The 15,220-nt window shown below is 32.2% G+C and overlaps 2 protein-coding genes across 2 annotated transcripts in view; one reads left to right on the plus strand and one right to left on the minus strand.

Annotated features, from left to right (window-relative positions):
* LOC111089503 (protein S-acyltransferase 21-like) overlaps nt 1-8,881 on the plus strand; it is a 17,327-nt gene extending 8,446 nt beyond the window's left edge. Inside the window, exons 6-9 of the mRNA XM_022402131.1 lie at nt 782-858; nt 2,566-2,752; nt 4,199-4,277; nt 4,915-8,881. Of these exons, the coding sequence (XP_022257839.1) occupies nt 782-858; nt 2,566-2,752; nt 4,199-4,277; nt 4,915-5,684 (1,113 nt within the window). The 3' untranslated portion in view covers nt 5,685-8,881. The remainder of the gene's footprint in view (nt 1-781; nt 859-2,565; nt 2,753-4,198; nt 4,278-4,914) is intronic.
* Nucleotides 8,882-9,749: 868 nt separating this feature from the next.
* On the minus strand, nt 9,750-14,719 carry LOC106473736 (exosome complex component RRP41-like). The gene is made up of 3 exons (XM_013934416.2): nt 14,524-14,719; nt 12,854-13,060; nt 9,750-10,832 (listed from the first exon to the last, which is right to left on the minus strand). The coding sequence occupies exons 1-3, from the start codon at nt 14,692-14,694 to the stop codon at nt 10,470-10,472; spliced, it is 741 nt and encodes a 246-aa protein (XP_013789870.1). The 5' UTR covers nt 14,695-14,719; the 3' UTR covers nt 9,750-10,469.
* Between the last annotated feature and the right edge of the window lie 501 nt (nt 14,720-15,220).

The following is a 15,220-nucleotide window of genomic DNA, read 5'->3' on the forward strand; positions in this document are numbered from 1 at the left end:
TTTCGAATAGTTGACTATTCTTCTTCAGGATAACAAAGAAGAACTAATCGAAAGTGCTCAAGTTTTGGTTCTTATTTTAAGTCTACTTTACGAGCTACATGATACTCTGTTCAAAATTAATTTATGATAATTTTGGAACGGGAAGACAAACAGAATGCACTGTGTTTACAAGACGATTAACCTGTAATTGTTGATTTTTGCATGAGGTTTAACTGGTATTTATTTGATTAAATATGTAGGAAGTGTTAGTGGTGTTTTTTTAGATTTGAGGTATTTCGTAAAGAAACTTCTGGCATAACACTGAAGCATAACTTTCTATATTTCTGACAGGAAGTCATCACAGTGTAAGAACTAAAGTAATAACATCTACATCACCATTATATATACAGTTGAGCTGTCACAAAGATAAGACAGAATTTTTATTTGTTTAATAAAGAAAATGTACTTGTATGCACCGTAAAAACGTGTTTGGTGATACTGTAGGGAAGTAGACTACAGCTCTCAAAGAAAGTTAGACTGAGTGTGATCCTGGACTGTGAAGCTGAAGTTCTGTGGTTCATGTTACGTTGTTATGCTTTAGAGTTAAATCCCACTAATCAGTCTGACTGGAGTAGCCAGAGAATCGGTGGTGGGTGGTGTTATCTAACTGTCTTTCCTATAATCTGTCATTAAGTATGGTACCCCCTTGTGAAAAATCCAGCAAACAAACAATAAATAAGGTTCTCCTTTATGAATTGTTACAATAAAAGAATTTTAATGACTTGTGTTTTGTTTTTTAAAGGGTAATCATATAACACAAAGGCAAGAAAATGGTGCCAAAGAAACCATTGAAAACGGCAACTTAACGCTGTACAAGAAGTAAGCTAAATATCTTTCACATTCTTAATATCGTAATGACATAAACCTCCAAATGATAAGTGAGTTTTGATATTACATCAACTATCTTATAAAAATTGATCTGTAATGGTATTATTTAATAGTGTATCTACGTGGTATAAAATGAACTTAATATAAATATTACTGTTTGCTAGTACATTATTGAATTACTATTCTGTTTAATATGAATTCCATCTGTAACACTTCAACAAGACCCAACTTGTGACAAAGCATTAATTGTTTTTCTCTGGTAAATATACAGGGTCATTCAAAAAGAGATACTCTACTGATTAAGCATAATACATACAAGATAATTCGTGTGGGTTATCATAATTTCAATTATAAATATAATTTTGATGGGAATAACCTTAACAGTGTCATAAAAGAAAGGGATCTTGGTGTAATGATTGATTAGTCTCTTAAGCCATCCAAGCAGTGTGCTGTTGTTAGTGGTATGGCCAATAGGATTTTAGGTTGTGTCTGCAGAAATATTGACTTCAAATCCAAAGAGATTATAATTTAATTTTATATGTCACTGGTTAGGCCACATTTGAAATATTGTGTTCAGTCTTAGGCTCCTTACCTCAGGAAGGACATTGAATTGTTGGAAAGGGTTCAGAGAAGGGTTACTAGAATGATGTCTGGGTTGGATAAATTTATTTATTAATAATTTTAGTTTAGTTTGGAAGATGGAACAGCCGAGATGGGCCAGTAAGTTTCATGTTGTCCCAAAATGTTATGATTTCTTTTAGGAAAAATATAATACACAATTTTAACTGACATTGTTACAAACCAAGTTTTTTAACTGACATTTTTACAAACCAAGTTTTTTAACTGACATTTTTACAAACCAAGTTTTTCAACTGACATTGTTACAAACCAAAGTTTTAAACTGACATTGTTACAAACCAAGTTTTTAACTGACATTGTTACAAACCAAGTTTTTTATGGACATTGTTACAAACCAAGTATTCTAACTGACATTGTTACAAACCAAGTATTCTAACTGACATTGTTAAAAGCCAAGTATTCTAACTGACATTGTTAAAAGCCAAGTGTTCTAATTGACATTGTTGCAAGCCAAATGCTCTAACCAACATTGATGCAAACCAACTGCTCTGTTTCAGTAATGTTCATTTATGTCTCTAATGTGTTATATTATTCTGGTAAAAAAAATCAGTGGGGTATGTTTCATTGAATCATCTTTTCTTTCTAACATTTTTTTTTACAGTATTTCTATATTTAGTTGCAAAGAAAATAGTTTGATTGCTTTAAAACTTAGGCTAATGTTTATGTAAGATGAGGATTTGTAGACTCCTAGTAAGTTGTTTTATACTTTTCTTTCCTATTGCGTAAATGTTTCCTGTAGTTTTGAGGTTGGTTTAACACCAGATCCTTCTTGATGTCAGATGGTTATTGAACATGAAGTAGTCAGGCAACAGATTAGGCAGTATACTCTAGAAGTGAAGTGTGTTTGAGTTTCACAGTTTATTTATAACATTCTGGCAGGTTCATTAAAATCATACTAAGGCAATTTTACAGTTTGACAGTAGTGATTACTAGCGAAGTGTTAAGGGTGATCTTCTAATATTATCATTATACTAATAAGGTAATTTTACAGTTTGACAGTAGTGATTACTAGCGAAGTGTTAAGGGTGATCTCCATCTACTGTATGTTATGTGTTACAGAATATCAGTGTCGAGTAGAAATACTGTGAATCAAAGTAATATGGAGAACGGGAGAGCAACGGCAAACAGTGATGTGAACAGTACCAAAAAAACTTTGGGAAATTTGTATAACGGAACTACTCACCAGGGATATGAATTTATGGACGAAGGTTCGAAGCAATTGAAGAAAAGTCACATAAAACATTATGTAAGATAAAATTGATATCTTAGCTTATAGAGAATAATATATATATATATATGGTACATATGTTACTATAAAATAACTTGGAGAACTACAGGGAATTACTAGAACTACGAAGATTACTATCACGACTGATACATGTGCAGTATCTCTTCTTTAGATGCCTAGAAAAAAAAAGAAAATCCAGGTCTACTGGAACTTTTTAAAAGAGACTTCATACATTATGTAAAATTAACACTTGAACAAAGGCCTTCAATTCAGAAAAATTTCAGTAATTTTGGAATTTGTATCTTTCTTATGTAGAATTGGAAATGGAATTACATTTCTAGGCTCTGCAAATACTTTTTGGACACTTCTAAACTCAAACACATCGGTGCTTATGTCAGGATTAGAGTTTAACTTTAATTTTTAACTCACAAAAAAACTATAAATCTGATTTCTGCTAACTTGTGCTTTTGTGATAATATCAAACACATCGGTGCTTACGTCAGGATTAGAGTTTAACTTTAATTTTTAACTCACAAAAAACTATAAATCTGATTTCTGCTAACTTGTGCTTTTGTGATAATATCAAACACATCGGTGCTTACGTCAGGATTAGAGTTTAACTTTAATTTGTAACTCACAAAAAAACTATAAATCTGATTTCTGCTAACTTGTGCTTTTGTGATAATATCTTGTTATTTTTCATATCTTGAAAGAGTAAAGCTAAGAAGGAAAACTACAGATGTAATTTTTTAGCTTTTACTGACTAATCTTCAAAGCTGCTTAATTACCAGACTCCATGTTGCCTGTAGCAGTTCTGTTTTTAGCACCCTTTATTACGATTAAAATATATATGTAACTAATTCCTTACAATACAAAAACACGGAGCTCTTTAGCTATGAAACAATTTACAAAGCACTTGTCAAAATAAGGACATTTCCTTGCCAAAAGATGTAAATAGCAGGTTTTTAAGGCAGTACAACTGAATAAATCAGAGTTTATCATTAACTGTACATTTTAATTGGACGATGAAGATACCATTAAGAAATTTAAAAAAAATCATTTAATTAAAAATGGGTTTTCATTTAAGTTCTACAACCGAAGAAAAACTTGTATACAAGTTTGATAAAGATTTATTAATTCTTCTATAAAGCACAAGAAAACTATTTATCTTTATAATTAACAGGATCTGATTATATCCTTAAACCAGTTTTAATATTTTGTCATGTTGGAGCATACCAGATAGGTTGAAGTCATCACAGCCTGAGTTATCTATGAAGATGCCTAAAAAAATATTGGAAATTAAGTTTCTTTCTGAAACTATATTTTTGTACTTAAAACATTTCAGAGAGATATTGAGTAAAGAGAAATAACAAAATAACAGTTATTAAGAAGAAACAAACTTTAATATAGTTAGGTGAAAATACAGGAAATTTTTTTAGCCTTTTTCATCTGTATTTGGAATAGACTCGAACAGTCTCCTCTGGTTGTGAAGATCTAAAGAAACCTCTCGAGTTGGAAGAAAACCAAGAAGCCGCTGACTTGGGTAAAGAGATCCCTTTAAAGCATACTTGTTAATATATAGAAAATCCCAGGTATTCTGACCCTGTACTTGATAGTTCATGAAATATCTGTTTTAATTTTGAAGCAACTTTTCATATTTTATCCTACAAGACTTTCTGTAACTTCTTGTCAGTATGTCGCCTAATGGTTCGGGTGCTTGAATTGCAGACTTGAATACCCGTCCAACCAAACGTGCTCATCCTTTCAGCCATGGGGACATTACAATGTAATGATCAATCTCACTACTCAATATTAAAAGAGTAGCCCAAGAGCTAGCCGTGGGTGGTGTTGACTAGCTATCTTACCTCTAGTCGATCACTTAAAATTAGAATGGCTACCACAGGTAGCCCTTGAGTAGCTTTGTGCAGAATTAAAAACAAAACAAAACTTATCAGTGTAGTTAACAAAAGAACAACATTGTTTGTATGCTTTGAAATGTTTTTAACAAGGTTTGTACTTCAGTTTGGATAAAACATATCCAGTATTTTCGTGAAACAACAGTGGGTTTTAAACACTAGTGAATGTGATGGTATAACAAGTTATTTTTAATGACAGGATCAAAATACATAATAGTAAACAAGCTAAGTTGAATCGTTACTAACTATATATGTTTTTCTTAGGCCCTGGTAGGAAGTACTTCTGTTCCATGTCTTCGCCAGGGTTGTTGCCTCCTATTTTGGAGGTTGAAAGTGGGTGCAGTCCCATACGCTTGTCTGCATCAAATCGTTCTATCTCACAACAGTCGCTGCATTCTTCTGACAGTAATGAGGATTCCTTTCTGTCCCATGAGATGTTTAAGAACAATGGAGACTTGCCAGCTCATGGTAGCCTCAGTAATCTGTTTGTTAGTTGTTCTGAAGATCCAGAAAGTTCAGGTACTCCCAGACTGGATGAACTGAATGAGGTGAGGGAAGTGTGTTTTACCCAAAGCCCTATTTCCAGTATGAAAAACATTTTGACTCATTCGGGTAACAGGGGTGCGGAACAGTGGGAAGTTCGAACACCCTTTGGTGTAGATGACAGTATGAAATTGAGATTGAACAATGAAAGTTTTCAGGACAGCCAAAGATTGGTGGGGTGGAACTCAAACGATGAGCTAATAACGCCCAGTCAAAATGAGACTGCATTTCATTGCAGATACTCAGACTTCCACGATCAGTGGGATGCGTCTCAAGACAACAACTCCTTGTGTGGAAAATCCAAAGGACTTTCATTGAGTGCCGTATCAAAACCTAGTTTAGTTACAGATGAAAAACATAAGCAGTCTTACGCGTTACCAAAAGTGGCTTTTGTTCAGAAAAAGGAAGATTTACATATTGCTACAAAATCTCAAGAAAGTGACAGAAAATCTGTACCAGTTGAAAAGAAGGTTTCAAGTGAAACACTCTAATCTAATCTCGTTGGTATAAGAAGTGATAAATAAAAAGCTTTTTTAGATTTTAGTAGCTGTTTGCAATATTTACTCTCACTTAGGAGTGAAACAAAGATAAGAAATTCAATGGCAGGTTGATTCTGAAGTCGATTATAAGCTAGTGATTCTCAGTATATTCCACGCTGAGGTTTTGCAGTCGATATAGCGTTTTGCGTACTAAGGTAAATGAGAATAATGTATCTATCGATGCACCATCTTATTAGTTTTTTAATGCTGGCTGAAGGATTGAAACCATGTTTAAAAAAAAAGATGACACCTTCAGAGAAATATTTAATTTACACGAGGTTTTGGCTTGTGCCTCTTTTTCGAGGGTTAAGCATCACAGGTTCCAAAACTGATTTCAAATTATAGTAACTGAAGAGAATATAAGACTACAACGGTATAATAAGAATGGTTCCCAGTGATGCTTGCGAAAAGTATTGTTGAACAAGATAGACTTGGTGATTACAGTAACAAATGTAAATAATTGAATAAAAATAACGTGAAAAATAAATCATGTGTGGAATAATAGTAGTTTTACAGGAGCCAGATGTTGTATCTGTTAACAGAAGGGTGTTTGGATTGAATCAGAAGAGATTCCTGTGGTTCTCGACGACTTTCGAAAAAGGTGTAAGCCAAAATGTCAGGTAAAATAAAAAATGTTCTGGAGTTAGTCACTTCTTGAATGTTAACATATTAATTAAGAAAACTATGGCACTTGAATAATTGGTGAACATATTTTTTCTGTAAAATGTATATTGTAAGCCGAGTTTCCTTCATGGTCAAAAAAATTAGACGAATGGAGGATAGATGTATTTGAATTAATGAGATTTTGTTTTTAGAAGTTTTGTTTAGGCTATTTATATATGTTTCGTGAGTTTGATTGATTGAAATGTGTGTAAAAGATGTCAAGTTTTAATTAATTATGAACAAATCTTTTTTAAGAAGAAATGGACATACTTCTCACATGGTTAAAACTGTTTGGTTTCTCAAAAAAAGTTTCTGATTTTCAAATTTACGTGTAGGTTTTTGTTTACAGGGATGTAAAATTATTCACTGTTTAAGAGTTTTTTTTCAGTTAATATGGGGGATTAATCGGTAGGTATTTTGGTTATGTATGATGTTGAATGTAATGTTATTTTGTGCAGTGTACAGCTACAAGTCTTAGCACTTTCATTGTGTGAGTTTATTATTGTATTTAAAACTGTATTAATACTTCCAACAAGGTTTAGTAAATGGAATATTCTTTAAATATCCTTCTAATTTTGGTCAAAATGTGTATTTATTTGAATTTTTCATGGTTTCACTTTTTTGTGACACAATTTGTTGTTAAGCAAAATTTCAGGCTTCAGTTTCTTTTTCTCTTAAAAATTGGATTGTTCTTTCCGACATATTTTTCATCTATCAGATCAAACTTTATCTCTTTCTTAATAAGTTATTTTTACTTAAACCTTTCTAAATTTTGTATTGTTGCAATCTCAACAACACTAGCTTTGTATATTACCTTAATCTAAATTATAGGCTTAGCTCTAACGACAACATTGAATATTAGGCTTAACAGTCGGCACCAGCTGTTAAGGAAAGTAAATAATGCATTTATTAGTTTTTTAAATAATCTGTACTTGAGCTATTGTTATACACTAAACATGGCTGTTGTCTAGAGCTGTCTTACTAACTTGTCATTGTGGTGGTTTGGTTTTTATGACCAGTAAATTACCTGGCAATTATTTAAGAGCTGGACACACATAAATGTTCCTTGAATTTATTCAGAAGTTTTTGTCTAATGAAACCTGTTATTTATCAAAGCATAAAATGAATACATTTTATGAAACTCAGAAAAAAAAATGTAGAAATACTACTTCAGACAGTTAATGATAAATGACCATTGTAACCTAAACTTAATGACCATTGTTTTAATATTATACTACCAGTATTACAGTCTTCAAAGATTTTGTATATAGAATGTTTTTTATTAAATCATTTTACTTCACAGCCATATTTTATCAGAAGAGAATGTAAATAGTGTGATATGTATTACTTAACGGACCTTCATTGTAGCTGCAACAAATTTACTTAACCGATGAAAAGATTCACTATCTTCAATGCTATTTGATGTTGGCCTTTGATCTAGTTTAATAGTGGGGTTGGGGGGATTGATTTTCAAATAATAACTTTGTTATTTGTTAACTAGTGAAGTAAATGGGAAACCAACTGTTACCCTCTCCGATATAACCTGATGGTGAAGTTTACTTACTTTTTTTTCACATTTTCTGGGATGTTTCTTGAGCCCAGCAGAATTTCTATATTGTTTGTTTTTCCTGTGATTGTAAATACCTTCCTGTTATTACCAACACATTAAACTAATTTATTTGCAAATATGTTATTATTTGCTGTGTGATTGATGGAATGTGATTTTTTTGTATGTATAGAAATGGAACGATTGTAAGGTCTGTAGTGAAGTTTCTAGCTATGCACACACACACACACTGTATGTCATAAAACCCAACGTACTTATTTTGTTCTGTAGAACAGTTGTTTTCAGTTAATAAGTAAAGTTTATATTTAAAAAAACTGTTGATTGGTATATGGAAATCTGTATTTTCTTCTTAACAACTACTAACGAGAAATGATGAGTCAAGGTATAGAACCAAACGTCCCAAGTACAAAGAAAGTTACTTCTTAAATTTGAAAAACAGTTTTTAAATCAGGGGCTTTTGAGTTGATCTTACATGTACAGGTAGTTCCATGTTATTGATCGCTAACATCAGGTGTCAGTCATGCCGTGTTTCATAGAAAAGAACATGAATCAGGTTTGTTAGATTGTACTGTTACATAATCATTCCTGTTACTGTAGTTGATATGAAACAGGTTTCAGTTAGATTGTACTGTTACATAATCATTCCTTTACTGTAGTTGATATGAAACAACATGAAGCAGGTTTCAGTTAGATTGTACTGTTACTGTAGTTGATATGAAACAAAACGAATCAGGTTTCAGTTAGATTGTAATGTTACATAATCATTCCTGTCACTGTAGTTGATATGAAACAACACAAATCAGGTTTCAGTTATTATGTACCTCCAAACTCAAATAGCAGATATTCTGATTGTAATGAGTTTATTGTTTCAAATACATTCTGGCATCAAGAAATAAAGTTAAGTAATTTTCACCAGTGACTGCAAAGAAGATTGTTTTAATTTTTGTGTGTGAATTTATTCAAGTGATAATAAAAATACAAGTTATTTCTAAATGGTCCAAGTCGAGACACTTTAAAACAGCACGACCTGAACAAGTTCTCCATGGCACCATTGTGAAATATAATTAGAGTTATACGGTTTAATATTACACTGTTATAGAGAAGGGTTTATTATCACAGTTTTATAAGACACAATAATTGCAGGTTGTATGATTTATCACATTATTATACTGTTCTGATACATAAGAAATTAAGATTGTTCGATTTCAACTGTATTTATTATTAAGGTTGTTTAATTGATGATGTTATTATCACTGCTGTGAAGTCTGACGTGATATACTTCAGTCATTACAGTGAAAAAATTCATTATTGATTTATGTAATGTGTTCGAAACGGAGAAGTATCGCACGTTAAGATTTTACAACTTGATGCATTAAAGTTTCGGATATATGGTTGTATTTTGTTTTTATGCATCACATCAGTATCCAAGGGGAGGGGGGTTAATGCAAGGTTACCAACTGTGTGCAAATTCCATAAAAAATTTTGTTTTATTGGAATCAGTTTCGGACTTTGTTGCTAGTAATAAGATGTACCATAGATACCAAATTATTGGACTATTTTGACTTGTCAGTTGTGTGTATGTTAAAATTTCGGGTTAGATTTGAAATTAATGTTAGATAGATTTAAGTTTCCTATTACAAAGATAGTTATGATATATACATATATTTGTAAATAATTTTAAGTTTGTCAGTATTTGTTTTTTTTATAAATTAGCATTATAGAAGGTAAAGGCCACGCAGCAAAATGTTTTTTTATTGTTACGTTAATTCCCACCACCATTAAACGTGTATGTTAGTGTGATTGAAATAACGTAACTTAAAGTGCAGCTAGAAATTCCTTTATTTTGTTTAAACACGCACCATTACCACGACCTCAACTTAATAAAAACCCTTACGCGCAAAAGTACCTCATTGAGTTAATCTGTTAACAAAAGAGTGCTTTAGACCACTGGTTTTCAAACATCGTTCCGTGGGATTTCTCAAAAAAGACAAAAACTGACACATAAATTGTAATTTTTTTTTTTGTGCTTTAGTCTCCTATTGTATTTTATAATTACTCTGTACATCTGTGAACTACCACAAAAGTAAACATCTTATGGGACATTACATTATAGAGAATAGCAAATAATATTCACTAATTTTTGGATAGTTTTTGTTTACAGCAGGCAAATGTAATTATTAACTGGTCTACAGACTCGTAAATTTTTTATATATTAAATTAAAATATGTATTGTACACAAAGTTCTTATTCTATGACTCTTATTGAAAATGTATTAAAGTAGTTTTTCCTAATTTTGAATCCTGTTTATATAATATGGTACTAAAACAGAACCTAACTTTTAAAAATCTTTCTGTCCATCAAATACATCTGTATTAACTATACAGGATCACCCCAACTGTTCCTTTTCACCAACTCTTCTGTTCTCAAAAAGTGAACTCGTTTATGAATCTGTACGAGAAACTGGTAATACAAAAAAATATTTTAATGACCTCAAAAATACCAAACAATCACTCCGATCCCACAGACGACGCAATCTGAGCAACGTGATTCCGTACAACTTCATCCAAGATTACATACACATCCTTACAACCTTTAACCGCAGTTTTTAGAACTTTGTTCAGATAATCGACGTGGAGCCTCGATGCCATTTCTAGAAGAACTATCTGTTCGGACTTCGGAAGAACGGCGACGGTCAACTGTGGACCCCCTAAGGATTCTTCCACGAAACTTATATCCACCATTGGTGTATCATTTACGAAACCAGTAGTACAAGCACAAACGTAATCCTTTAGAGGTATTCCAGCATCTACCAGAGCAAGAGTTGCGGCATTGACACACGTACTGTAGTTCCCACCGTCTGCTTGGAGAACCTGGGCAGCAGAAGGAAAACGTTGTTACGAACGTAAGATAATATACACCCGCATCACGTATCTACTGCTCTGTCATTTAACATAGGTTACAGAGAAATACTAACTCAACCCCCCCCCCAATATTAAGGCATATATGCTTAAACTTTTTCTTATTTATGATTTCAGTTGAATATATTCACATCATAAGTGTAATTTCCTTGAATACTATGCGAACTAATATTACATAAGCAGTTATTTACGAGGGAAAGTTTGACTAAGTTGTATAACTCCAAGAAATAGAAATATTTATTTTTTTTCCTCCCTATTTATATTTCAGCTTAACATTTCGTACGAAATCAATAAGTATTGTAAAGTTAACTCCTTCTATATCAGGTTTTTTATTGAACTTCTCGGTAGCCTATACTCATAGATTAATATGTTGTTATATTTGTGTACAAAACGTACTCCATACATAATTGTTACATATCTGTGTTTATTATTTCATTGAAACTAACAGTAAAGGTTAGAAATACTTTTCTCCAGTGTTTACGATACATAATTCAGAACAGAAACAGAATTTTCAGTGCCACTGAGAGAGCACTGATTGTAATACATAACACGCAAAGTGATCTCTGTTTGTTTAGTATTTAAACCTGTCTTCAGATTCAAATTTTCAGAGAAATAAAACATGGACTTCACATCATTTATGCTAGTGGACGAAGTAATATTAATAACCTAATCTTGTCAGTTCTTCGTGTACTTAGAAAGAACTGTTACAAGGATTTCAAGATTCTTTGCAGCATGAATAATGAAGAAGTGAAACTATGAATCTGTATTAACTCTTCACTGACTGAACTTCTTTCGAAAATGATAGTGATCGGCTACGCCAAAAACTAATTATTTCCTGGTGTACTTTGAATTATGTCAACAATTCTAAAAAAAAGCTATGTATTGTAATTAGTTGTTTATTTTCAATTACTCCAATTATTTAAGTAACTATAGTGTTGGTAGTATGACTTCTAATTATTATTCTTGGATTAATTCAAGGTTGTTCAGCTTAAACTGATTATTTTTATTTTACAATAATCGACGCTCAAAGGTAATTGATTAAATTGTGCTACTCTAAATATTATTTTGCATGTAATATTTCCAAAACAGAAAAATGAAGATTTAAATATAATCCAATTCCCAATGTTATCTTTGTTTTATAACTGTAAAGTTTTTAATTATAAAAAAGGTTTTGAGCAAAAGCTAGGTAACCAGAACTAAAAACCAACTGATAAATTTATAATCTCAAGCACGTTAATCAATAAACAAGAAAACTGAAACCTATGATTAGATTTACTTTTAACGGTATATTTGACCATAATCCAAATGATAGCTCAGAATGTTGAGGTTATTCCTAAACCTACATATTAAGGATAACGATGCACAGTAATTGCTAAAAATGTAAAAAACTAATTAACAGAAAAAAAATTTGTGAAAACATTATAACCAATAACCTTAATAAACACTGTTTAGTATTGAACTGTTTTATTCATAAATCCAGTGATTCCATAGTACACCAGTCAGAGTTATCTTTAAGAATGGAGGCAGGGATGGGGAAAAAAGCTCTGGCTTCTTCCAAAACAAATGTGGGGACCCCCTACACACACACCTCATAATAGTAAGGCCATTTCAATTTTTTCTTCTATCAGTGTTATTTTTATTGCAATATCTTCACGAATATAAAAAAAAATAAAACAATTCCAAAACTTTGGTAGTATCTCCTTAAGGATGATTCTTAAATAAGCAATAATTAAAATTGTAGACAATATTACTTTTCAAAACTTTATACCTGTATTAACCCTTTATCATCTCAACCCGGACATTTACGGCAACTATCTTAATGGGTTAATTGGTGTTTTTGCTAGTGTAGACAAGTAACAATTAACTAACATGTTAATTACTTCCACTCTGCAGTCACCGTAATTAGACTCGAGACCTAAGTTGCAAGTGAGTCTTCTACAACAAATGAATGACATCAAGTCCATTTTACTTACTTCGACAAAAATATCTATCTGAGACCTGGGATACAGCTGTGTCATGATGGCTGCCTCAAATGTTTGCTTAAGGTGAAGAGTCATTTCTTGCGACTTCCTGTCTCCTCTAGGTCTCCTTTTCCGTTCTCCTGTGCTGAACGTGGCCATGCTGTACTGACAGTTGATTAAAACTTTATGGTGAAGACCTCTCGATTTACTACCACGCATCTAACCAGAAGAAACAAAACACAGTATATTTTCTTTATGTCCTGTTTTGGTGCAATCAGTTTATAAAGTAATTTAAGTGTGGTTGTGGCAATCATATATCAATTGTTGTCATGGTTAGTAGCATATAAGGTCATCCAAGTCTAATTTAATTAGTATTTTTTCTTTATAACTAGATACTAATTATTAGCTAGTTATATCACACATTTCAGCTGCTAATTTAATGCCATATTCGCAGGTCTTCACAAGGACTATTTCTGTGTTGGTAGTAGCCGGGATTCGATCCTGGGTCTTCTTAATGAAAGCCTGGATGTAGAAGGCATGACTTTCTTTTTACACACGTAGTTGTTAACCTGTTATTTTATTATGATTCAAAATATTTTCCTTCCTTCTAATCTAATAACTGTGGGCTTAATTTACTTACGTACAGTACAAGATATTTTGTGTAGCTATCTTCCTAGAAACATTGCAACTTTAAATGGATGTATTTACCTATTACACAAGCTTTACTTAATACCAGAACTTTTTCACTTGTTTTCTTTAGAGAACAGTCACCATCTGTCTGTGGGCAGCAAAGGGTGATATAGATGTTGGATGTAGTGGGCTTGAGTACCCACATTTTGTTCTTTTATTTTACTCTCTTGTTATTATTTTCTTTACATGCGAGACTTTGTAAACGGAGGTTAAGACTGTTAGTGTATCCTCACTGCTATGTGGGTCCAACTTCTGCAGTCATCTCCAAAAACCAAGACACATTTTAGCTTGTGTCCTGGTGACTTCCTTCCCAGTTTTTATTACAAGCTTGTTTTGTATTATATATATATATAAATATATGTATTTAACTGTCTCGTTGATGAGTCATTAATTTGATCAAAATTAAGATTTAACAATAACGTTTCATGAAACAAACGTAAAATCACCTTTACCAATAGTTGATCAAGATATTTGACACAGGGAGAATCAGTACGACTATACCTCCACTGATCAAGCACTCGAGCACCGAATTATAACACCACACCCCACTTTCCTCAAATGCATCATATTTATTTTACCAATGGTAACAGCATTTACCTTAATTAAAAAACCACTTGCAAGTGTACCAGAACCATAATTTGTTTCAAATTTAACGAGAGAGAAAAAAAGCATTCAAAGCCAATGCATCTTTACTGAGCAGAAGACACAACTTACAAGAGAAGCTTCGTGTAATGGTAACTATAACTACTAATATTAATCAATTACAGTCATTTTTGTTTACTTGCAATGCTACATTAGATGATTACGTGATACAGAGAGAAAATAATATTATAATAAGTCGCAGTACTACTAATTTTGCCTTAGCTCCTAAGACTAACTTTATGTGCCCTAATCGGATGGCTAAGTTAGGCTTATGGCTGCATAATTAGTACTAGTACTAGGTACTGACAGTAGTAGTAGTAATACTAATAAGACTAAAGCTTACCAGTTACCTCGTGTGGTCCGTAAACCGCAGCAAGAACTTTCGTGTTTCCTTGTTCTATATACGCCGAACCATCTGCTTGGGCAAATACACCCATACGACATTCTATTTTACGTAATTCATGAGGTCGTCTTCCGTCTAGTCGAAATCCTTGGTCTGAAAGTAATTCTAAACCCGCCATTCTTAATTTTGAGTTCGCATGTGACGAAAAGCACTGGACCAAGAGTTTTATTGAAATAATTATAGGTAGCGCTGTCACAATACTGCATTTTGTTTTCTGTCTTTTAATTAAAATATCGTTATATCTATAATCAAAATGATAAGAATAAAGTACAGCTGCAGAAACCTCAGTATTTTGTTTCTAGTAGAATGACCCATGATATTTAAACATCAGAATTGAAATTAACGAATCTCCTAATCTGGCAAAGCTATGTTACCGAAACTTTAGCAATTAACTAAACAAGAAGGGCGATAAAGTATTTTCTATTGGATGTATAATTTTTAAGAAGAAAAAATATATCTACAAGGTAGTAGAATCGATTGTAAACATTACTTTTTTTTTTTTAGAAAGGACAAAACTTTTGAACACCTTCCTTCAAGAAATTTTATCTTGATTGCATGATATTTTATCATTTGGTAGAATACATAAGGAGAAGTACGAATACAAACTGATAAAAAGAAAAGAAAAAAACTATAACCCAAGCGCT

The sequence above is a fragment of the Limulus polyphemus genome, unplaced genomic scaffold (genome assembly GCF_000517525.1).
Source record: "Limulus polyphemus unplaced genomic scaffold, Limulus_polyphemus-2.1.2 Scaffold6458, whole genome shotgun sequence".
In the NCBI taxonomy this organism is placed as follows: Eukaryota; Metazoa; Arthropoda; class Merostomata; order Xiphosura; family Limulidae; genus Limulus; species Limulus polyphemus.